Below are 24,547 nucleotides of genomic sequence, written 5' to 3'. Positions count from 1 at the left end.
GTAGGAACTCTGAAGTTCGCGCGAGTTCACGCGAGTTCACGCGAGAGCATTCCCAGGATGAGTGATGGTGATGCATAACCTAAATATGGTATAAACAAGTGACCTACTGGGAAGTTCTCGTGTGAGTTCCTAGAAACAAAAACGTGAGGGCGTGGTCGGGGCCCAAAGTGAACAATATCATGCTACGGTAGAGTCGAGCCCGAGATGTGGTGGGGGCTCGAGCCGGATGTGATAATTTGGTATCAAAGTCAATCCCTAGCCGAAAGTGTGCTAACGAAGACGTCGGGCCCCTAAGGCGAGGGGTGGATTGTAAGATCTCACATCGCCCAGGGGTGAGGATCTTGTAAGCCTTATATGTATATTTCCATCTCTACCTAGCACGAGGCCTTTTGGGAGCTCATTGGCTTCGGATTATGTAGGAACTCTGAAGTTAAGCGAGTTTACGCGAGAGCATTCCCAGGATGGGTGACCCATTGGGAAGTTTCATGTGAGTTCCCAGAAACAAAACCGTGAGGGCATAGTCGGGGCCCAAAGCGGACAATATCGTGTTACGGCGGAGTCAAGCCCGGGATGTGGTGTGAGCTCGGGCCGGGATGTGACAGTCTCTCAACTTTAACCTAATTGTAGCAATGGTCATTCCAACATAACTCATTTTGACAAAAATTTGACGAAGTTGACGAAAATGACTATAGTTATATGTTTTGATGAGTTTAGGGATTAATGGTAATGAGTTTTTAGTTAAGTGACCATTGCTCTAATTTGATTAAAGTTGAGGGACTATTGCTACAATTTACTCTAGTTTTCAAGTACGTGAGTCCTTACAAGAAGGAAGGCAACTTACTGATTTGATCATTATACCCTTCTCCCTCCCTTATGACAGGTGAACAATGACATTAGCAAAATTCCTTCCACTTTAGCATTTTTTTCAAGAATATTAGCAAAGTAAAGTGAATATTGAGTTTAAGTACAAAGTGACGATATTTTATTTAAAAAATAAAAATAAATTCAAGTTCTAGGTGCATACAAAAACCAACAAGATCCTCTCCGAATCCTTTTGATGAGAATCCTAAAGTTCGTAAATCGTATATATTCATCGTATATTGTGCAATCAGTTTTTGTCAAGTACTATTTGTATTTAATTTTAAATAAAAATATTTAAAATAATTTATAACTGGACGATGTACGATAAACGAAAATGATTCACAAATCTCTAGGATTCTTACAAAAAGGATTCAGATTCATACGAAAAAAATGAGCGTTAAATTAAAGTGCATTATTTTATGGGAGGGCAGGTAATAAAATACAGAGAGAGGCCCAGATTAGCAATTTTGGGCTTTTGTCTTAGTACGAGTTAATTACAGTACAAAAAAAAATTTAAGGGAATCATTTTTTTTGTTTTGGTCAATAATTTTTTTTTTTTTTTTACAGTACAAAAAAGAATTTAAGGGAATCATTGCCGTTTCGTCTTCTTGTTAACATTTCATTTCATTTTGTAATTCCCATCTCCCTCCCTATCAAATTCCATCTCTCTTCTCTTTGAAACCCTAAATCACCATGGGAGAATCTATGCCTCCTCGTCGCAATTCCGTTCATCAAGCTCTCGGAGGTGGCCATGGTACTCTCTATCTCACACACACACACACACACATGCACACACATACATGCACACACATACTTTACACAGATTGATTTGTAATTCCATAGAATTATTTGCGATTCCGCTGTGGTATGGATCGATTCTACTTCCATTGTCGACGGCTAAACAATAATCTCGTTTTTAACATTCGGTAGATTTGAATTATGGAATAATCACTACATTGTTCTTGATCTTAATTTTGTAATTAATTATGTTAATTTTGGGGTTTAATGGTAGTTGCTGATGTGCTCCTGTGGAAGAAATGGAGTGGAGGAGTTTTACTGCTGACCTCTACGACGGCGTCGTGGTTGCTGTTTGAGCGAGCTGGCTACAATCTCTTGTCCTTTGTGGCTAATGTTCTACTGCTACTTGTAGTCATCCTCTTCCTCTGGGCCAAATCGGCTTCTCTTCTCAACAGGTAACCTTCTAATTCTTGGCAATTTGTCGCTGCGTTTCTGGTATACTTTTAACTGATCTTGTTATCCCACCGAGAATTTCCGGGTTCTTTTAGCTTCGATTAGAAGTACATTTACTTGGAAAATTTTATATTTGATCATTGAACTTTTTTTTCCCAAATGTGTTGCAAACAAAGTAACTAAGAAGTAAGAAGTAAGAACACAAGATCAGTTGGGAGAATAGAATTGATGTTTCTGGGAAAGATTCGTGATGATTATACAGTTTGGCACATTGGTTTTAGTTTTGAGGTGATTCTAATGAAAAACGGCGTATGCGGTCATTCAGACCTTTGCCTCCTCTCCCCGATATGGAAATCTCAGAGGCTAATGTAGTGAAGGCTGCTGAGGCACTGCATGCTGGGATTAATCGTGGATTGTCTATTGCACGAGACATTGCTATTGGGAGAAATTGGAAACTCTTCCTTCAGGTAAGGTGTAGTTGCTTCATTCTAGGTTTATGATTTGAATGAGGTGAATAGGTTTTGTAGAATACATAGAACAGGACTTTATTAATATTACTAATTGGAAGTTTTGATCTGCTTCTGCAGGTCGCTTTCTGCTTGTGGCTAGCTTCTTACATCGGAAGTTTCTTCAACTTCCTTACTCTTGTCTACATTGGTAAGCTCTTTACTGCACATTGTATCTATTTATGTTTGGGTGCATGTTCTTGAAAGATTAATGATATTTATGCATGGAAATTTCTTTAACTCTTATGCAGGGGTTCTCCTAAGTCTTTCAGTGCCCATGTTGTATGATAAGTATCAGGACCACATTGATGATAAGCTGCATATAGCAAACAGAGTAATACAAGCACAGTACAGGAAAATTGATGGTAGCATCCTAAAGAAAATTCCTTTGCGGTCAAACAAGGAGAAGAAGCTACAGTAGGTAAGCGTGACGATTTTCGCCTCCGATATACTTCTGTTTATCTATTCATATTATTTCTTCTTCCCCATCATCAAGGCACTGGTGGAATTAATTCAGGCCATATTTGTTATATATGCTGGTTTGCTGAATCTATGTGCACAGTGGATTTGAAGGATGTGATTAGTGTTTTCAGGTAAAGCATCTTGTGAACTATTGAAGTGTGAAAATCTCTTGCTTCATTATGCTTTAGGATGTTTTTTATTGAGAAATGAAGCTATAATATTGCGTAACCAAGTTTACTGATATGGTCTTTGGTAGGAAATTATAAGCAAAACATACTAGTAAAGAAAAGTAGTGTAGTAGTGTGCTCTCTGCCTTGACTCTTTTGATGTTCCTCCCAGCTGGGAAGGACAGAACTTTAAGTGGCTGGAGAGGAATGGAGGATAATCTTTAAAATGGGTGGAGCGAGTATGTATAATTGATTTCTGGTTATGGGTTTGTGTCGAATGAATGGGTGTCTTATTTAGATGTGATGATTGAACGAATACGTGTCTTATGTTGTGGCGTCTGTTTTTAGAAACTGTATTGTTTTGATTGAAAATTTTGTCTAATGAAAGTCTGAATAGACACAAGGGCAGAACCCAGACATTTCTTGGGCAATTGCGTGGGGAAATCTTTACTCCATAATAATTTCTGACATTTATTTACACCTTTAAGACATTTAAACTAGCCCTTTTTTTTTTCTGGTGAAGATAAAACAATACTTCCCTTTCTCTCATTGTCATTCTGGCTCTCTATCCTTTTGTTAATCTTTCTAAAATAAAAAATTGCACCTGTCTATCTAAAACAGAAGAAAACTCTCTCGCACGAAAGAATTATTTTAGATACCATGTTTTCACTGGGATTAGTTTTGGGTAATTAGTAAACTGTACGTATTTCAAACAGAGTATTATTGTTTTAGTTTGTTTTCACTTTGATGAATAAAGTGAAACTCATTTTGAAGTAAGAAATCTCCTTTGTATGAGAAAGCTTCTTACCTATGGTATTGATTTAGAAAGCACGAAATCTCTATTGTTTGAAAAAACTGAGATGATATTTTACCTGTGGTATTGATTGTATGACATGCATCTGCGTATGAAATACTTTAACTATAAATTTTTGTTTGATAGTCCCTGGATACCTATAACGAAATCTGTGTTATTCATAGGATATTGCCTTTAAAATGTATTTGGTGGCAACAGAATTAGTTCATTTAAATTTAATGAATGTAATTTCTTATATTGCATTATCTAATATACACCAGGATCTAAACAACTTAGCTTTTCTTATGCCGATCAGCCTGATTTCGTATGGCATTATCCCTCTCTCTGAAGTTTTCTGGTTTCTCTTTGAATGGATTACCCGTTCATTTTCTTCGGTCTATCTGTGTACACTGGAATCCAAATTGGTGTAGTTTTGGTTGATTTTTGCGCTTTACTCAAATCATCTGAATCCAGATGTTACCTGTGTTCGATTCTATTAGTTGCTGCTGATTTTTACTAAAACACATGTATATACGATGCAGGGTATTATGGAGCGACGAAAAGTGTGATGACGGCCTTTTATAGATGGTTTCGAACATTCCGAGTAGCGTACTTGGGTTATATTTTTGTTGACATGGAGCGACGAAAAGTGTGATAACGGCATAGTTGACAAGATTTGGGTGGTTCCTGTGAGTGTCTACATTGTTTCTGGCTCTGGACCTTATTATATTGTTGGGTGGATCTTGGTGGTTAAAACTTTACGTCTCTATGGGATGAAAGAGAAACTTAAATCATTCTAATGAAATATAGAATGTTTTTGCTTGCCTTGCCAACCTATACACCTTTCATTGTTGGTGCGTGAAATTTCATTTCGTTATTTTCGTTACGGAAATTGCAAAACGTGTGGCACTTGCTACAGTCGATGCTCTGGACTGAATGCTGACCGTGCGATATCATTTTATTTGCATTCAGTACCAACACCCGATGCCCTACCATAATTCTTGTAAGCAAACACGCAATTGGAAAGAGGCAGCAAAACCTACGAAAATAATACAGAAACACGTTTGTCCTATAACATCAGGGAGATGAGAAAAACACTTCCAAAACTGCGGCTTCAAAGCGTCTTCAACAAGATACACCAACGGTAGAGATGAAACTTATGCGAATCTGGGAATGGGAATGCCTTCCGAAGGTGGCAATGTTACTGAGCGCAACAGCTCTAGCGAGAAAACAAGTCCCAAGAAGTGAGAGAGGATAGTGTTCGCCGATGCCTGCAACAGAAACGCCCAACAGATAAATACAAACGTCAGTTTTCTCTGAGTTACAGATTCTTTTCCAGAAAACAGTAATCTAGAGAGTTCCAGAATAGAATGAGAACTAAAGCGAGACATATGAATATACCTGAACCAAGAATACATCCAAGGCAAGAACAGGACTGTAACCAGGAGTGAGACCCTGATACGGATTCGCAGAGGTAGTAAGAGCCTTTGCAACCAACAGTCCCACCGTTGCTTGCATGCCAAGGACAGCAGCACCCATACCCAAAAGGTTCAGAATGATGCCATTCTTTAAGCTTTTTATAACATCAGCGCGCGGAGGAGCCTGTTTATTATAAGCAGTGAAACACAGATGTTATAGGTAAAATAAAAGGTGCCTTCGGAGGAAAATCACAGATAATTATCAGATGCGAACACATCTTTCAAAGCATTTGAGTAGAATCTAAGCTAATTTCAATAAGATGCCCCATGACGGGATGCTAATGACGGAAGAAGATAAAGAAGAACGAAAACAGATTAAGTGCTCACAGGCAATTATAGTTACAAGGATTCCATTTGGGTGACTGGCAGACAACTGCATTGTTATCTTATCCTGGTGAAGGAAACACTTACTAGGATATTTGAAATAAGTTCCGCCTGACTTTTCCTCGTAATTTACTATCAAAGTGTAGATAATTGATTTGATACGGGATAATGGGATAGACCAAAACAGTCATTGGAATCAGTCAAGCATTGTGTTAAAAGTTGAGCATATCAACATCCCATGGAACTTCACATCAAGTACAAAGTCCAGGCAACATCATTTGTCCAAAGACAGTAAAATCGCTTATATGGAATCAATTTCAAGAAGCACGTACAATACAATCACAAGCACATTAGCTTTTCCAAAATTCAAAATATCACAATACCTTTGCAGGGTCACTTGCAGTTCTTCGAAGCTTATCCGAGAGGCGAATGTACCCAAATGACCAAAACACGGAGATGAAACCCGCCACAATCCCACCGGCAGTGGCATAAAAAGTAGGCGGTGAAGAAACCTTGCCGGTGATAACAACAGAAAACGAAAGAATCACTGCCGCCACAACGGTGCTCACCAGCTGCCCCCAAAACCCTAAACTACCCAACCGCTTGAAATACCTCGCTGTGCTCTCTAACCTTTTGGCTACCTACACAGCACAAACCACCCAAAGCACTTCACTTTTCAATCAAATCACCAACAATGCAATGCAAAATTCCAAATTTCAAAACCAATGGATTCGAATCGGGGTCAATTTAGTAACAATTGCTGTAATTTCAATTTATGCTCTTACATTTTCCTACATTTTCTCGGTAACCAAACAGAAAATAGAATAAATTGGGCAAAGTTGAAGGAGAACCTGAAGGAGCTTGGCCTTTTCGGTGTCGTCGTTTGGGGAGGTGAAGGTCTGAGAAATTGGAGTGGAAGAAGCCCTTATGGTGCTGAAGGAGAGCTTTGATCCTCTGTGGGTGGGAGCAGCGTATGAGGCAAGAGACGGAGAAGAAAACGAAGAAGAAGAAGAGAGAGGGAGGCCGGGCACGTGGCGGTCGGAGATTGACCGAAGAGGAAGGTGATAAGCTAGGGGCCGAGTCGTGACAGCTGGAGGTGGCGCCGCCGTGAAGTAGCCGGCGCGAGCCGCGGGCGATAGTAGAGTTTGCATAATTAAACGGTTAGTAGAAAGAGAGAGTGGGAGAGGGAGTGACTCAGCTCCGCTGGTGACCTGGTAGCTTTTGGTTTGGTGAGCTTCTAGCTAGTGAGGCTATTAATGGTCATGGGCTTTTCTGTTGGGCTTTGGGCCATAAATATTTGACATCCTAATTTCGAAAACTTTGGGCAGAAGAGCCCAAACGTTGAAAATGTTGAACCAGGTTGATGGATTGCCCAGCTCAATAATTAGACAAGAAATTATGTTGAAGGCTGTGGCCGGGATGGGCAACAGTTATGACGAACATGTAATCGTGGTTATTTACCCAGAGTCTTTGGCAAAGGGTACTTTAGTTAGCAACTCATGCACTCTACTCCTCAATGTATATGATCCTCCACAGACTTTCGATATTTGTTCTTGAAGGACAAGCGTTTAAGAAAATTTCACTTATAATTAATTTGTTCGACTTTGATCATGTTTATTGACTTGACTGAATATTTAGGGTACATATATCCCTTTAGAGATTCGTTAACTGATTTGAGACCAAGATACTTAAGTTCTAAATGACGATTTTACACCCTAAAACAATCAATCATGTCAATAAATCATATCAAAGCTGAAGAAAATCAAGCTAAAACAAGGTCTTTTTAAAGAACAAACACCTTGGTTTAGGGAAAAGTAAACTCAAGTAAACAAGGTTTTCGTCCATCATAACACTTTGGTTTTGTGTTCTAAACTGACTTTATTTGGTTCAAATAATCAAACCAAACTAAACAAATGAAATATAGATATTCAGTTGATACGTCATATATGTACCAAAATATAAGACAGTTATATATACACGAGCCACCATACCCTTGTAAAGTTCTTACAATATCCTTTGAAGTAAAATGAAAATGAAGTGCAACTTTGAAGTTTGCATTATAACAAAAATGGCCATGAATGATAATAAAAGATAACGTTGGAGCTGTAATGATCGTTTTAAAGTTTATACATGTTGTGAACTAGGAGGAAACATGAGCATATATAATATTAAAATTTAAGGAGCCTGCAGGTTGAGCATGAATTTCTAGCAATCATGAGTTTCTAACTTTGTACCAAATGTGATTGATTTATTGGGGGTTCGCTTAAAGGAAAGGGAAAAACTCCCATCTGCAAATATGCTTGCATACATGAGTTGGAATATTACACATACATACATGTGCGCGCGCGCGTGTGTATTCCCTCATGTCTATGCTTCACTCGTTGAGGGAGGAGGAGTGAGATAGACATGAAAATATACTTGTGTGATAGGTAATTCTCTCTCTCTAACATGGGTTAAGTTTTTAATATTTAGTGTTTGTCTAATATGTTATCAGTCTTTGATTCAAAGATATCATGTGGTCAAAATGCTCATCCTCATATAGTTACAGTTATTTTACATAAGGTAGGATTGCACTTAATCCGTTGCACTTTAGACTGTCTCTCTACGTTCATGATTGGGCAACATGTTATAAAGACATGTTAGCTTGATATATATTGTTAGTTCATTTTTTAATAACTCAGAGATTTTGAGGCCAAGTAATTATCAAATAACTTAAGTAATTAGGAATTTACTAATGCTTTTAATTTCCTCGTACTCTAATATTCGCTTTAATTATAAAATTAAAAAAAAAATCAGCTCCAGTAACCGAATCACGGGAAAGTTTTATTTGGACAAGACACATGACACACATGCAACCCCAATAATCAAATCTGCAGTTGAAATGCTGACCTTTTTATTCACTCAAAAGAAGTTTTGTCCTCATAAGAAATGTCCAAACTCTCGTGTCACTTCAAAACAAAATGCTCACACTGATTTGAGTCTAATTTTTGGTCCTATGAAAAACTTGGTTCTTTAATCTCTCCCAACATATTCAGGACAAACAAGTCCCGACGAATAATAGCTGTTTTTATAACAATTTATTAGCAGAAACAAAAGTGGTTAACTGTACAATTACCCATATAATATTATTTGGTTAACAATGATTTTAATTTGGTTTAGTACCAAGTACTTTCCACAGCATAATATTAAAGGAAAACTAATGAAAAATGCTTGAAAACTTTGAGTTTTAACGATAAGAACAAAATAAAAGGTAAAGTGAATAGTACCATGATTGATTTTTTAATGTAAAAATGTGGTTTTTCGTTAAAGTAAATAATACCGGGAGTTTTTTTGTTAAAGTTCCATATTATTAATGAGAGGGTCGATTCCATTAATCAAAGTAAACACACCTAATCACTTTTCTTCTCCTATAAAGAAATATGGTGCCCTCCAAATTCTCATGTCACACCCCGATCCCTAGATACACTTAAAATTGACATGTGTCAATGTTCCAATCATACACAATATAGCTCAGACGTTCAGTGGAAATAATATTACAATAAAAGTAGGCAACCCCACTCTCTTGAGTGCACCGCCCACACCAGCTAAATCACTTGAAATCCTCTTCTCTAACCGCAAATTGTACTATGCAAGAAATTGTCCCACACCGAGAGAATGGTGCACTGAGCAAAACAAAAACCCGAATAAGATGCGAAGCTCGTGAGAGACAATAAGGACATATGTGATTTAATAAAGTCAGTCCATCTCATCTATAAAACATTTCACAAATCCTTTGCATATAAAAGAGAACCCAAATCACAAAACTTAATTGAATCCACACATGCATTTAATCATCTCTTTCATATATAATAAAATAGTATAGCTAGTAGGCTAACACAAAGTACAATGTTCTGCATTCCAGATGCAGTCATGGAATCAGATAGAAATGATGCAGAAATATAAGAAGTAGGATTCTAGACTCACTTCATGGAATAAAAAAGAAAGGAAGTACTCAAAGAAATTCATATCTACACATGAAACGAGAAAGAAGTATTCTGACGTAATGGTCCTCTACTAGTTGTCCTAGTTGGAGCGAGTCACTATTCCGATTCCATTTGAACGAGCATTCCTACCAATTCCATTTGGAAGGGTAGATCCTATTGATTAACTTGGTCCAGCAGCTGTTCTGGAACCGACATCAATAGCACTACCATGAGTTAACTAAGCAAATGTTGCACCAGTAGACCAGATCGAGATCAAAACCCATACCCACCTCTTCTAGATTGGATCCAACAAGAGCCCATTTCAATTTGCAAACTTTACAAACATGCTAGCCCTTCCAGACTACTACGAACTAGCACAAAGATCGAAGTACTCAGACATGATCAACACCTAAGAAAATACACAAGTCGTATTTTAGAATCCAATAAATTATGAGACACCAGTACAATCCGGGCCACATTGACTAAAAAGTCAACAATCAGTCAAAGTAACCCTACTAGGGTCAACAACACTAGATTCTTCAATCTAGAAGATACAAATGAAGTTTTTTGATCCACAAGTTCTCAAAGGTTCGCCAATCAATAAATATCACGCAAACAAAAGTGCAGGAGGATCCAACAATCAGATTGTTGTTAATTACGAAAAACGAGTGGTAGTATAATTATCCTAAAAATTGAATAACAAAACCATCACATCGAGTTTCAACAAACGAACCTTAGATATGGGTTCAGGGCATCGAGAATGTCTCGCTGTCCAAAATCCATTGCAGCTACTTGGTTTATGGCTTTAATTTGAGCAGCGGATCCTACTCTTCAAACCGAAATACCCACATTAATGGCCAATCTGATTGTAGAATTGAATAAATTGGCAAATAAGAATATTTGTCCATTTGTAATGGAAATTATATTAGTAGAAATATAAGCTGAAACATCTTCTGATTATGTCTTAACTATTGGTAAAGCAGTCATACTTCCTTCACCTAAACGAGAACTTGATTTAACGGCTCTTTCCAAAAGGTGTGAATGTAAATAGAAAACATCTATCGGATAAGCTTCGGGGCCTAGCGGTCTTCGTAATAGAAGAGACATGATACACCTGTGCTTGTTTGGAGAGATCGTCATAAATGATTGAAGATCGCCGGGGTCGAGAAAGAGGGAAATGAGAGACAAAAGACGGAAATGAAAAATAGGGTCCTAGAAATTCACTAAATACCTAAATCTAAAAAAAAAAAAAAACTTAATCCCTAAATCTAGAAACCCCTATTTTTTTTTTCTTCATTCCTAAATCCCCAGAACTGAAGATAGATTGTTTAGCATACCTTAAAAGTTAGTAAATTACCTTAAGTTGGGATAGAGACAAAGATGGTGGGAGGGACCTTGCGAGTTGAGAGGAGATGTTGGTGGTGTTCGGAGTCGAGAGAGAGACTTCAATTTGGGATTAGGAGAGACGGGGACGAAAGAAGTAGCTCGATCGAGTTGGGACTTGGGAGCGAGAGAAATGACTAATGAAGTCACGAACACGAAGTTGGCTGCATCGTTGCAAAGGTGATGTGAGTCTGAGCCTAAGAAAGAGAGAGAGAGAGAGAGAGAGAGAGTGTGTGTCTGTGTGTGTGTGTGTGTGATAGGGGTGAGATTCAAATGTGGAGGTGAGACTAAATCAACGGTGAAAACGGTCCGTGCCGGACCCCTTTTCCACGAATTTTTGGAATGCCCTGCCTCGCTATTTTCGTGGACCTGCCCCGCTCGTCCCATTTTGTGTTTAGAATTTTTAGACCCACCATGTATGATGTACCTACCCTAAATTGCATGAACTTGCACCAACCGACGAGTTGAGGGCCCTTTTACCCTTGGACGCGGCTTCTCTGCCCTCCTAGTTCCCATACACTCTTATCCCCTCCTATTTTGTGCGGTCACGGTTAAGCCACATCAACATTTTATATTGATTTTTTTATCGAGATAATAAGACAAAAAGAAATAGTAATAAAAAATGTTGACGTGACTTAACTGTGACCGCATAAATAGGAGGGGATGGAAGTGTATGGGAACTGGAAGGGCAGAGAAGCCAGGTCATTTACCCTTAGTCCCCTACCCACCCGGAACAGTAGTGATTAATGCTTTCCCGCATGGTTGAAAGGGATTGCATGGCATTCTCTGTGCGGCTTTTCTGAGTAGAGCTTAATTCTATTGTGACTTTTTTTTCAGTCTATCATAATCTCGAAATCTTGAAACTTAATCTACCATTTTTTTTTTCTCAGCAACCATATCTTAAGAATGAGGGGAAAACTTGAGTAAGGAAATCCATGCTATTTGTAAAATTTTACAACAACATGAAACTTCATGTATTCTAGTCTCTCTCAGCTCAACGTTGGTTCCACCAAGCGTAGGATTAAGTATCTGTTGACCCTAAAAACTACCAAGCCTACCTAGCGCACAGGCCAAGTAATCTATAAGCTAACTACGTTATTCGATGAATGCGGGGCGTGCCAACTCGTCGGTCGAGCTCGGCTGAGGAGTAAATTTGTTGATGTTACGTTGGGTGCGCGGCTAACTTCTGCATCTCGCAATTGTGATCGAGGAAGGAACACGTCTCGACCTCTTGGGTTCTTGAACTTGAAGGCAAGGCTACTATTCTTACGAAGTTCACGAATCACCGTTGTTGGATTCGGTCACAGTAATGGTATTCGTCAGAGTAAACTCACGCCGAATTGACACCAAAGTGTAAGGGCATAAATACTCAAAGCAGATATGAGTCTTAATAATGAACATGGTTCGACCGTCTGAATGCCGAACTCTGAATCCTACTTGAGAGTATCTAATCATAAAATAACTCGGCGTGCAATGCGCCGAGCTCAGTAGGCTATAACACCTCGCTTCACCGAGAAGGCTAACGGGATGACCTCAATCAATAAGGATTCAGAAATCCTTCTCGACCGAGACTTGGATAGGTAACCAACCGTCATCGCCGCAGTGCTGTTGATGCCAACGGAAGATACTGTGAGATTGACTGATTCTACGGCGACAGAGCTACTATGCCGATTGAAGATGTCACCGGTTGCTTTCACAGTGCTGTTGATGCCAACGAAAGATGTGTCAGCAAAAAGAGAAAATAAAAATCTCAAAGTTGTTGAGAAAGTTTGCGCAGGGCAGTTGTATGTTGAATTGGAAGGGGCTCGAACGATGCACAGCCTCCTCTATTTATAGCACCGGATACCTTCAAGGTTGAGTTAAAAACCTACCCGGATTATGACTTCTTCTCCCAATCAAACTCCAACTCGACCAGTCATTTTTCACTATACTTTTGAACCCAGTCCTATATTGACCCGGATTCACTTCCAGGTTGTTAATCTCGCCGAGACTCCTCATTGCACCAGGATTCGACTCGTCTTGCAGCATGACTTAACCGACCCAGGTTTGGAAGCCCACGACCTAACCGATCCAGAACTAAACGATCCCTGATAACCTTGTCGTGAGGCCTTCTCGACCGAGAATGATTATCTACTCGGCCCAAGCTGATATTTTGGGCCTAAACATTGCCCCCTCGCTTCTGAGGTCCTCGGCCTGAATCCTCTGGTCGAGCTCCGACCTTGAAGAAGCGAAATTAATACTCAAAATCTAAATACTCTATTTCCAAGGCGCATTTATTGAGCACGATTACACGATCTTGATCTTGCTAACCAATACACCACGTGGCATCCTGTTATACGGCTAATCCCTAATAATGACGTTTAAAGCGTGCGGCTCCCTGAACTGTCATACCATCATGACCTTGTTGCTGAGCACAACCTTGCTGCCTTGATCTGCGAACCATTCAACATCGTGCAGATGCCAAAACGTCTTTCACCATAAATCTCGCCACCACACGCAATCATGTGTCCCCCGAAACATGAAACCCTCGGTCTTCTCAACTGGATTTTCTAAATGTTCATAATGATTAGCGAATTTCTCGGTCGATTTTACCCTTCATTTTGAATTTCGAACGATTGCCCTTCCTTCCACCATTCTATAAATACCGAAATTCTCTTATTTGTACTTTACGCTTTCAAACTCTTTGAAATTCTTGCCATCGCTCTCCAGTGAATCAACTCCTTCTAGAGCTTCATCTTTAAACCCCCTAACCCAGAAAATTTCTCTCGTGTCGCATCTCCAATGGCCTCCTTCATCTCCAAGCTTTCCAAGGAATGTGACCAATGCTAGAAGATTATTGATCGAAGTTCGATCAAAACCATACATTTTGAAAGTGACATGAGCACCCCTCATCAAATCCTGGGTCCTCTCTTCAAAGCGGCAGTACCACCAACCATCATTGGACTTCTTAATGAGCATTGCCTATCACCCTTGCTGCAAGGGTTTGAATGGTCGAAGTGGGACTTGGCAAGGCCTCAAGGTTCGTGGCCCTCGACCACTACAACCTGGGCAGCTTGGGTCGTATGAATGGAAAAAATCTTCGGCGAGCAATGGAAAGCCTTAGGCATTTACAACGCCATTCACTTTTCATCCATGGAATTCATCCTGGACAAGGAGCTTCTCCTAGCGGCTTTATGCTTCTGGTGTTTGGCCACCAACACCATGGTCCTCCCTCTTAGCCCTATTAGTCCCACCATCCCTGACATTACTGCCATCTTGGGGACTTCCCCGACCGGAATCCCAGTCAACGCCGCCCTTTCTGGATACTCGTCGAACCTTGACTTGAAGGCGCTTTTCAAGAAACGGGCCATTGAGACGCTGAGGGGCGAAGGCCAATCGCCCTCAAAAGAAGAGGTTCACAAACTTTACAAGAACTTCTTCAACTATAACACCCTCTATCTATATTTTGCCAGCCGAGGAGAAGAGGCTCTGCGAGAAGGGGAACACGAGGCTTTCCTCTTTTATTGGTACAACAAATTTATCTGTTGTGCCAAATCCAACAAGTGTCTGGTCGAGAACATACTAGTGGCCGAAACCCTAGCTAGAGGTCACACTCTGGCACCTAGCCCGGCCATTCTAGCTCATCTCCTACGCTGCTTGGCCGAAATGACCCTAGATAAGGTTGATCCGTACCAGATTGGTCCCCTCTGGGTCTTCCAACTCTGGCTGCAGGTCTACTTTGCCTCTCTTCGGCCAGAGTTGCCGATTTCTCACCTACGGAAGCGCTCGGCCCTCAACTGGCTTCTCGGCCAACACCTCCTCACCAAGCTGAAGAGGTGTTCAAATACTTTTTTACTTTCGACGATCTCTCTAATGACGAGTTCTTGATTTGTCGTCATCGAGAATACCCTTCGTCGATCAGGCTTTCTTCATCAGCGTGGGGCACGGATGAAGATGCTAACCTTCGTCAATCCTGGGGGTCTTTCGTGCTTACCCGCGACCTGCCTCTCGGCTGTGATGGTCGCCGAGCGGGTTGGGAAGTGTATCATCCCAACTTCCTCGCTCGGCAGCTTGGCTACCTTCAAGGTTGCCAGGTCCCTCTTCTCTCCTCACAGTCCGTCCTAAGCCGCGGACGCGAACCTGGTTCTTTAGAGAAAGAATGTAATGACGCTAAAAAAGAGTTCCAGGAGCGATGCCAAAAATTTCACCTTCGATCAGTCACTCAAGAATCTCTTAGCACCGATACCTTCGGCGACTGGTGGGAAGAATACACTCATAGCTTCTTCAGCATATCGGTCGAATACGTCATTAACAAAATCTTCGGCGACCGTCCCCACAAGGCTTCTGCTCCCCAACCTAAAGAGGCTACCCATGGTATGTAGCTTCCTTTACATATTGAGATATATATATATCCTTACTGTTATTGACTTGGCTCTTAATTTTCAGGTAGCCGAGCGTCGAAAAAGGTAAAAGCGATGGCTGCAATTGCAGCCAAGAAAAAGATAATCCCCTCTTCCAAGCCGAGCAAACGACCCCGACAGGAGACTGAGACGGCCGTCGTAATCTCTCGTCTTATAAAACGCATCAAGAAATTGGCAAACAAAGGGCAACGAGAAATTCACGTCATATCTAGTTAAACGTTGGGAACAACCACTCCCGATGTTTCCCTTTCCGTCCCAGCTGTATGCATCTCAACGGTCGTGCAGCCGGCTCCGATAAGTCAGGCTCCCAAAGCTCGTCCTGACCCTCCAGTCGTGACTGGGCCAAGGGCTGCTCCATTGGTCAAGCTATCTGTAGTTTCGGGGTTGGCCGCTGCACCTGTCGTGGAAGAGGTGGCCCCCTTGGCCGAGACAACTCTCCTTAAAAATCCAAAACACGCGGCAGTCGTTCTAGAAGAGAACGACGGGAACGACGAGATTTCGTTGGCGGGTCACCTCCAACCACGCAATCAACCTCCTCCGACATCCGAGGCAACCGTCCAAGTCGGCCCTTCTACGACCGACCGTGGTAAACGACCTATCGTAGAACCAAATGAGAGCGATGGGAGCGACGAGATTCCACTGACGGGTCATCCTCAACCCCGCAGTCAACCTCTTCCTGCGTCCGAGGTAGCTGTCCCAATCGGCCCTTCTGCGTCCGATCGTGGCAAATGACTTGCCGTAGAGCCAGAAGCGACGACGGAAATGCCCGTTCATCCGCATGACCAGGAATTCACCATTCCTCCCCAAGAAGCCACTTCGACCTTCGTAAGTAACCCTACTGCTTTCCTTGGTTATTTTTCTCTTAGAGCTCTAAACCAAGAAAATATTAAATGTCAGGTGTCTGCCCACTATTTTCATCAAAAATTCTATGTGCCGAAGGGTGTTATCTATATTTCTTGGCCACCTCTGTGGCCATTGAATGTAGATAACCTTCATCGGCCGCGTGAATTGAGGAACAGTCTAAGGCACTGGGCTCAGCCATTAAGTTCTTTAGGTTCAAGCAATGAACCTGAAGACATAGCCGAAGTCTCCTCTCGGCAGGTTTAAAACAAAACCTTCTTGTTATGTTCTTTTGTGATATATTTAAGCTTAAGTTGAGTTTCGTGTGCAGCCTTCATGGGAAGTCGAGTTTAAAGCCCTCATGTCAAGTACTACTGGAGCGGCTGGTTTTTCGGCCCCTACAACTGACCCTGCCGATTCAACTACTCTGGTTCGGGTGCAAGAAGTTTTGTCTCTCTATGCGTCCCAAGTCCTTGAACGCAAAGGCCTCGATTTATTGGGTGCCTGCCTAAACGACCTCGGCGTAAATGGTCAAATGAGCGTTGAGGCCATCGTTCAGGCGTCGTCTGCCTTAGAGTGAGTTCGGGAGACTTTTAGTGTCCTTGAGAACGCTCTTTGGGCTGAACAAGATCTGAAAGCTGCCATGGCCGTCCAAGACGCTCTTCGTCCGAAGATTGATGCTTTAAAGGTGAAAGGGGAAGCCTTGGCCGACCTCGATCGTCAAATAGCCGAACTGGCAAAACGAAGGTCGGCTATTGCTTCTGAGCTTGCGAAAGACTTCGAGTCGGGCGGTAAAGATTGTCTGACCGAGTATGCGGCGAGCACGAAATGAATCGAACAGTTGAAGATGGACAAGAAGAACCGGCAGACTGATGTCATAATGGGCGAGGTGCGGTGGTTGGAGCTTAAGGCTCTTCTCGGCACTATTCTTCCTTCTTCGCCCTGAATTTATTTAAATGTAAACTGATCGACCAACTCAATTTGTGTATTCTTCTATTGACCTTAATGAAATGAATTTCTATTCCCGCATTTCCCATGTGACCGGATAGTACTTCTTTAAAAACTTCCTATTGATTGGCAATTTGTGAACTAAACCAGTCCGGTCTCTAAGATGATATGCGCCTTTGCCGAGAACCTTATATATGACGAAAGACCCTTCCCAAGTTGGCGACCATTTGCCGAACCTAGGGTCTTTAATTCCTACGGGCAACACCGTTTTCCAAACTAATTCTCCTTGGCCAAATGTTTTCTGTCGGACCTTTTGATTGTATGCTTGCTTGGTAATCTGTTTTTGTGCCACCAGCAAGTTATAAGCATCGAGTCGCGCTTTTTCTAAGTCTGCTAACTCCTGTCTCATGGACTGATTATATTCGGCGCTGAACAAACTACTTTGTTCAATTATTCGTAACGAATTTATGCTTAGCTCAACTGGTAACATTACGTCGTGTCCGTAGGTTAGTGCATACGGGGTTGTCCCAGTCGCCGATCGGAGCGATGTTTGATATGCCCATAAAGCCTCATTTGACTTTAAATGCCATATGCCAGGCCTCTATTTTATTATTTTCTCGAGAATGCCGATCAACACTTTGTTACTTGCCTCGGCTTACCCATTTTCTTGTGGATAATATGGTGTAGACTGTTCCAGCCGAATTTTCAAACTTGCCGTATATTCTTTAAACCTCTCGGTTGTAAAGATTATGCCATTGTCAGTTATAATCGTTTCTAGTACGCCGAATCTGGTCACAATGTGTTCTTCCACAAAGTCGCAAACTTCTTTAGACGTTAGCTCGACATATGATTTTGCTTCGACCCACTTAGTGAAGTAATCGGTTGCTACTAGTATCCATGCGTGCTTGGCAGCCCCGGAAGATGGTGTGATTTTACCGATTACGTCCATGGCCCATCCTCTAAACGGCCATGGTTTAGTGACCAAATGTAATGACTCGGCCGAGACCCGTTATATAGGACCATGAATCTGACACTGTATGCACCCTCGTGCGAACTCGATACAATCCTTTAATATTCTTGGCAAAAAATAACCGTGTTGTCGAAGCAACCACCGCATTTTACGTTCGGATTGATGAGCTTCGTAAACCCCTTTATGGACTTCTGTGATTGCTTAAGCACCCTCTTGGGGGCCGAGGCATAGCAGTAATAGACCATCCTCACCCTTTCGGTATAACTTGTTTTGATACGTGACATAGTTTGTGGCGTGAACTCTTGTCTTGCGACTATGTTTTCCATTGGGATTGTCAAGATACTGCATAATGGGCTTTCTCCAATCATCTGGTATTGCCTTGACGGCGTAAACATATATAAAGTCTTGTCGGTCTAACAACGAAGGTAAGGACATGACTCTGGTGCGTAACGTTGTCTCGTCGGAGGACTTGCTGGTTAACCAAGGCCGGGTATAGCTGTCGTAACACGGGTATTTCTCGGCCTAGCTTGCCTCCCAGGAGTTGTGCACCAGAGGCGATTTGAGCCAATTCGTATACATCGGTATTATGGATTCGGGAAATATGTTCAAATGTAATACCGTCGAAGGATTCAGCCAAATAGCTGACGACCATGTGGTACGGTGCCAGGGTACAACTCATGCATCAAAAAGACCCATTAAGTTTGTTAATCATAAGTTCGGACTCACTGAGGATGAGGGCACGGGTTGCCCGCAAGTTATGAAGGATGCCAAGGCCGATGATAAAGGCTTCGTATTCGACCTGATTATTTGTGCATTCAAAATCCAGCTTGAGTGAAAAATACCAATGATCATGGTTTGGGGATTGAATGACAATTCCGACGCCAGCCGAGGATGAAGTACTTGAGCCGTCAAAGTACATCGTCCAGTAGTTATCGCGCGTTTTAACCATGCCGATTTCGACGTCGATGCCCCCAAAACCATAGGAGGAAGGGTGTTGAGCAAGGAAATCAGCCAGTGCTTGGCCTTTGACAGCTTTCTGGGGTACGTATTGCAAGCTAAACTCAGACAACGCCATTGTCCACTTCCCAATTCGGCCTTTTACGATTGGTCGGGTGAGCATGTAGCGGATGACGTCGGTCTGGGCAATGACTTGTGTGACCGATGAGAGCATGTAATGCCGAAGCTTAGAGGTGGTGAAAAATACGGCGAGACAGAGCTTCTCGATGGCGAAATAATTGATCTCCGGTTGATTGAGATTTCGACTGAGGTAGAAAATAGCCTGCTCTCATCTGGCATCGTTGTCTTGCGCGAGGAGGCAGCCGATGGACTCTTCGGCCACCGAGATATATAGCTTGAGAGGCTTACCATGCCGGGGTGGGACAAGGACAAGTGGTGTCATGAGGGAGACTTTGATTTGCGTAAACGCCGCCTGATGCTCGTCTTTCCACTCAAATTTATCTGAGTCCTTAAGTTTCAAAAGCGTAGAGAACGCCTTCATTTTACCTGCCGAGTTAGCTATAAATCTGCGAAGAAAATTTATCTTACCGAGTAAGGACTGTAGTTGTTTCTTCATCGTTAGGGGTAGAGCATTGATGATTGTGCGTGCTTTATTTTCATCCACTTCAATCCCACGGTGATGCACGAGGAAGCCGAGAAAAGTACCGGCCGACACACCGAATGCACATTTGGCAGGATTCGTTTTGAGGTTGTGTTGACGCATACGGAGGAAAGCCAATCGGAGATCATCCAGATGTGTCTACCGGTGTTTAGATTTAATTACAACATCATCAATGTAGACTTCGACGATGGTTCCAATTAAATCATGAAATATGGTGTTCATTGCTCGTTGGTATGTAGCGCCGGTGTTCTTGAGGCCGAATGGCATGACAACCCATTTGTAAGTACCGAGTGCCCCCGGGCAGCGAAAAGCAGTCTTGTGCACATCGACTTCGGTAATGAAAATTTGGTTGTACCTGGCATGTCCATCCATAAAAGATAAGATAGCGTGATTCGTCGTGGCATCGATTAACAAATCCGAAATCGACATTGTATACTCATCTTTGGGAGTTGCCAGATTCAGATTTCTGAAGTCAATGCAAATGCGCAATGCACCACTTTTCTTTAAAACAGGAACGATATTGGGCAACCATTCAACGTATCGAGCTGTCCGAATAAACTCTGCTTTCAAAAGTCGAACCAGTTCATCCTTGATACCGAGTTGCACTTCGATCGAGAATCGTCGAGGTGGTTAACGGAAAGGTTTACACCTAGGTTTAATACGTAACTCATGCTTGACGAGAGTGTTGGAAATATGCCCTGAAAGTCAATATTTGGAAGAAACCTTTCAGAACAATAAATGGATGTATAGATGACTCTTATACATCAAATGGCAAAGATACTATTTAGGACTATCTCTATAAACGATATATGTCCTAAATGGTGAATCCATGGACAATGGATCGATTGAAGAAGTAATCTAATGAAGTTAGACTACATAGACCTTCTTCACATAACCATCATGTCCAAAAGGTTCCTGGTCATAGGATTGTCGGAGGGATACTGACAATGCATAGACCGGTACATACTATGTCCGCTTCGATTAGAAGGATGGAAAGTCTCATCCCATTCGTGTAGTGACACTAAGACAAGTATGTAGGTGCTCATTAAGGGAATGAGTTCACTGAACACAATCGAACGAGAGTACTTGCATGGAGGTCTACTCACATGTCAAGCAAGTAACTCTAATAGTTGGAATAATGTAAGTGGTCCTTTGACCTGAGGCATCATCGTTGTCTTGTGGTTAAGTACTTGATCTTTGATTATGTCAAAGTCACTCCATCCGTGGGTGTCCATGGCATAGTCGGGGTTAAGCCACTTAGTCATGAAGGCAAGTGAATGCGCAACAAGGAATCTCTAATCCTCGTTAAGAGAGGACGAATACTCTAAGATCTGATTCTGGAATCTTTGGCCGAAGTATCGAGCGTAATAAAGGAAAGCGTTCCTATACGACTCAATTGAATCATATAAGAAGGAATAATCACATTAGGGGTTTGACATAATATATCCATACCCTAGTGATGTGATTGAGAGTATTGTTTTAGAGAATGATCGAATTGCATTGTAATTCCAACTGAATAGGTTATCCGAACAACTTCTACATTAGCTTGGGTAGCCATGATATATGGTTAGATGTCACTCATGGCTTGTGAGTTCTTCTAGATGATTAAATGTAGTCGTCAAAGAAGAAGGTGAATTAAAAGTAAGTTTTAATTCACTAAGTGATTGGATTAAATATAATCAATTGGATTGGTGCCAATCACCTCACTGCCTTGCTAATTAGAACCTAAAACGATTGTTCACCAATACACTCTTGTAGTGAGTAACTAATGGATGATGGAAATAATTAATTGGACTAATTAAGTGTTGTGATTAATTAGAAAGTCTAAAGAAATCATAAAAGCGATATAAGATCGTTTTGGGCTTAAAGAAACGTTCGAGTTTAATTGGGCACATTGGCCTTTTATTCAAGCATTGGATGACTTGAAATAAATAAAAGCCCAAAGCCCAAACAACACAAAGGGGGCCGGCCAAAGGAGGGAGAGAAAGGTCAAATGTTGACTTGTTTCTTTTTTGCTATAAAAGGAACTTTATAGCAAATGTTTCATTAGGGTTTTTTGAAGTGTTAAAAGAACCAAAGAGAAAAAGAAAAATATCTTTCTAACACTCAAAGGGCCGGCCACCTTAGGGGAATTTAGCTAATCATCTTTTCACTCCTTTGGTTATTCCTTCATCCTTCTCACTACACTAGTGGGTGAGGATCTTTAGAGGTTTTCAATTTTGGAAACTTGAATAGAACCTAGGAGCACTCATACTAAACAAAGTGGAGGAGGCAAGGAAGGAGGCTAGGCCCAAGGACTTCAAGGAGCAAAGGGCTTGGAAGTGGTCCATCCTTGGTCTAAGATCTAGATCAAGAGGTATAAAACTACTCCTAAACTTTGTCCTTATATAAATTTGTTTTTGATGCATCTTACATAAACCTATGCATCTTGAAGGGGATTTTCATGACTAGAGCTTTGATATTATTTGATAACATGCTTCCGTTGCTTTCGTATATAAATTTTGAATTGTATATGCATGCTAGTCACTAGAAATCCCACATGAATCTCATAGAATTCCCTTTAGAGAGTGCGATCTAAGCCAGACATTTCATGGTAGCTCCAAGTAAAACAATCTTTGAACTTCTCAAGCAGGGCACGAAGTTCGTCTTTCATAGGTTGGGGAAGCAAAGCACTAATAAATAAAGGCCGTGGGTCATCGACCACCCCAACATTAATTTCTTCCAAGGGGTCCTTGACTTGGGGCCGATTGTCTTCGAGCTCGGCCGGGGCAGCTTGAATTTTGTCAAGAGATAAGACAGGACCATTATCTCATTCAGCGAGGAACTCGACGAGGTTAACGCCCGAATTTGGTTGCTTAGATATAGTATACCAATGAGCCAGCAGTCGTTCCATAGTAGATGAAACCATGGCCCGACATTTTTCCTGATCGGTGTCAAACATCGGGGTTGGGGATGAAGTTAGCTAAATCGAGTCTCGCCGAATCCTGGTGGACAGTTTCGGCACCAACCTCGATAGCTTTTTAAACAGAAATCTGAGTCGACCGTCCTTCATCATCGAAACCCTGTAGGGTGATGTAGCCGACGTGGTCATCATAATACCATGCTTGGATCATGTTAGCTTCAAAGGGCTGACTATCGACCGGGTGAACAATGACTGATTTACCGTCCCAAAAAACGAGCACTTGATACAATGATGAAGGAATACAGCTGGTTTAATGAATCCAGTCTCGACCGAGCAGTGCATTATACTCGGTCTTGGAGTCGATGATGAAAAAGACGGTCATGTGATTACAACCGGTAATGTTTACTGCTAAAGGAAGCACCCGTTTAGTTTGGGATTTGTCTCCGACGAAACTGGTCATTGTGATCCCGGAGGGAATAAGTTCATCATTGGAGTGACGTAATGCCTTCATGAAGTTTACATGCATGATATTGACAGTGGCTCCACAGTCGACAAAAACTTTGGAGACTGGATACCCTTCGATATGGGCTGTTACATACAATGGCTTCAAATGATGAAGTTTAGCTGATGATGAGTAAGGAAACAATTCGGCTAAAGCTGCCTTGAGGTTGTCATCTTTTGTTGTCGACTCGACTTCAGCAACAGTTACAAAATCAATATGATCGGCTTCCTCGGTAATTACGTCACCATCGAGGAAATTCGGTTGAGATGTGCTCGATTGAAAATCAGCGGGCAAAACATGGACTATACTGATTTCCATGTTATCCAGGATCGACGGGCCCATCGGGTTACGATTATCCTCTTCAGCCTCTTCTCTTTCCTGGTCACCGACTGCGGCATCTGCTTCCGTCAGAGTTGTACTAAGAGACTCATCTGCTCATTCTTCAATGGTTTGTTCTCGCGGTGTCTCTTCGGAAGCTTGTTTGTTCTGTGTAGATGCCTCAGGTGCGTCTGAAAATGGAATTGTGCCTGGGACCAGGATACGAGCTTGCTCTTGGTACATTATATGGGCATCCCTGGTGTCGAGATAGGCATCCCACCGTGTAACTCGTGTTATTTAATCGGCCGTAAGGCCGAAGAGAGAAACGGTCGAAAAGACTTCGAAGTGGTATCGTAAATACTAAAGGTCCTTCATTAAGAAAGGAAGGTCGGCTGCATCGATATCAGTATATGGGTCGACTTCAAAGCCAAGGACTCGAGCTTCTCGTATGTGCTGGAACCTAGCTTTCAATCCTGGGTCTGAGGTCTTCTGAATAATTCGCTCGGCATCCGGGCAAGTTAGGACGAGATCGATTGTATCTTGACATGCTTTCGGCAAACCATATAGATCGTTGGCGGAATGTTTTTTATGAAACTCTCGCATATATTCCAAGGCCTTCCTGAGAAATGGTGGATGTAAATTCCGTCGAATTTTGATCAAAGGTTCTTGTGTGGTTGGCGGGGACAGTGTGCTTTCAGCTTCTTGCCTGAAATGCTCGAAGCATGCCTTTATTTCTCCGGGCCGAAGAAGAAGTTTGATCCATTTATCAGCCTCCTCAAATGTGGTTTCAACATCTCGATTGAATAGCCGTTTCCCTTGAACCAGCTCTGTCATAATAGTTGGAGATGGTCGTTCATCATCATTGGCAACTGTTTCCTTCGGCCGCCATTTAGGGACTGAAGTTTCCTGGGTTGCTCGTCGG

General features: G+C 41.9%; 2 protein-coding genes across 6 annotated transcripts; one reads left to right on the top strand and one right to left on the bottom strand.

The window, feature by feature from the left end:
- The first annotated feature begins 1,449 nt into the window (after positions 1-1,449).
- On the top strand, positions 1,450-4,813 carry LOC126623413 (reticulon-like protein B11). 5 transcript variants are annotated; one of them, XR_007623751.1, is made up of 7 exons: positions 1,450-1,615; positions 1,874-2,054; positions 2,378-2,519; positions 2,640-2,709; positions 2,810-2,979; positions 3,076-3,151; positions 4,523-4,813. XR_007623751.1 is itself a non-coding variant. In XM_050292300.1 (7 exons), exons 1-5 carry the CDS (start codon positions 1,555-1,557, stop codon positions 2,977-2,979), a joined length of 624 nt encoding a protein of 207 aa, XP_050148257.1. In that variant the 5' UTR covers positions 1,450-1,554; the 3' UTR covers positions 3,121-3,151; positions 4,523-4,813. The 5 variants fall into 5 exon arrangements, 2 of the variants coding, with proteins under 2 accessions (XP_050148257.1, XP_050148256.1); XR_007623752.1 differs by having other exon boundaries at positions 3,055-3,151; XM_050292300.1 differs by having other exon boundaries at positions 3,121-3,151.
- Positions 4,814-4,999: 186 nt separating this feature from the next.
- Positions 5,000-7,013, bottom strand: LOC126623412 (protein TIC 21, chloroplastic-like). Its single transcript, XM_050292297.1, has 4 exons — positions 6,634-7,013; positions 6,166-6,423; positions 5,382-5,582; positions 5,000-5,251 (listed from the first exon to the last, which is right to left on the bottom strand). The coding sequence occupies exons 1-4, from the start codon at positions 6,931-6,933 to the stop codon at positions 5,138-5,140; spliced, it is 873 nt and encodes a 290-aa protein (XP_050148254.1). The 5' UTR covers positions 6,934-7,013; the 3' UTR covers positions 5,000-5,137.
- Positions 7,014-24,547: the final 17,534 nt, after the last annotated feature.

The sequence above is a fragment of the Malus sylvestris genome, chromosome 5 (assembly GCF_916048215.2).
Source record: "Malus sylvestris chromosome 5, drMalSylv7.2, whole genome shotgun sequence".
NCBI lineage: Eukaryota > Viridiplantae > Streptophyta > Magnoliopsida > Rosales > Rosaceae > Malus > Malus sylvestris.
The sequence above is the reverse complement of the archived record's forward strand: the minus strand, read 5'-3'. Positions and strand labels throughout refer to the sequence as shown.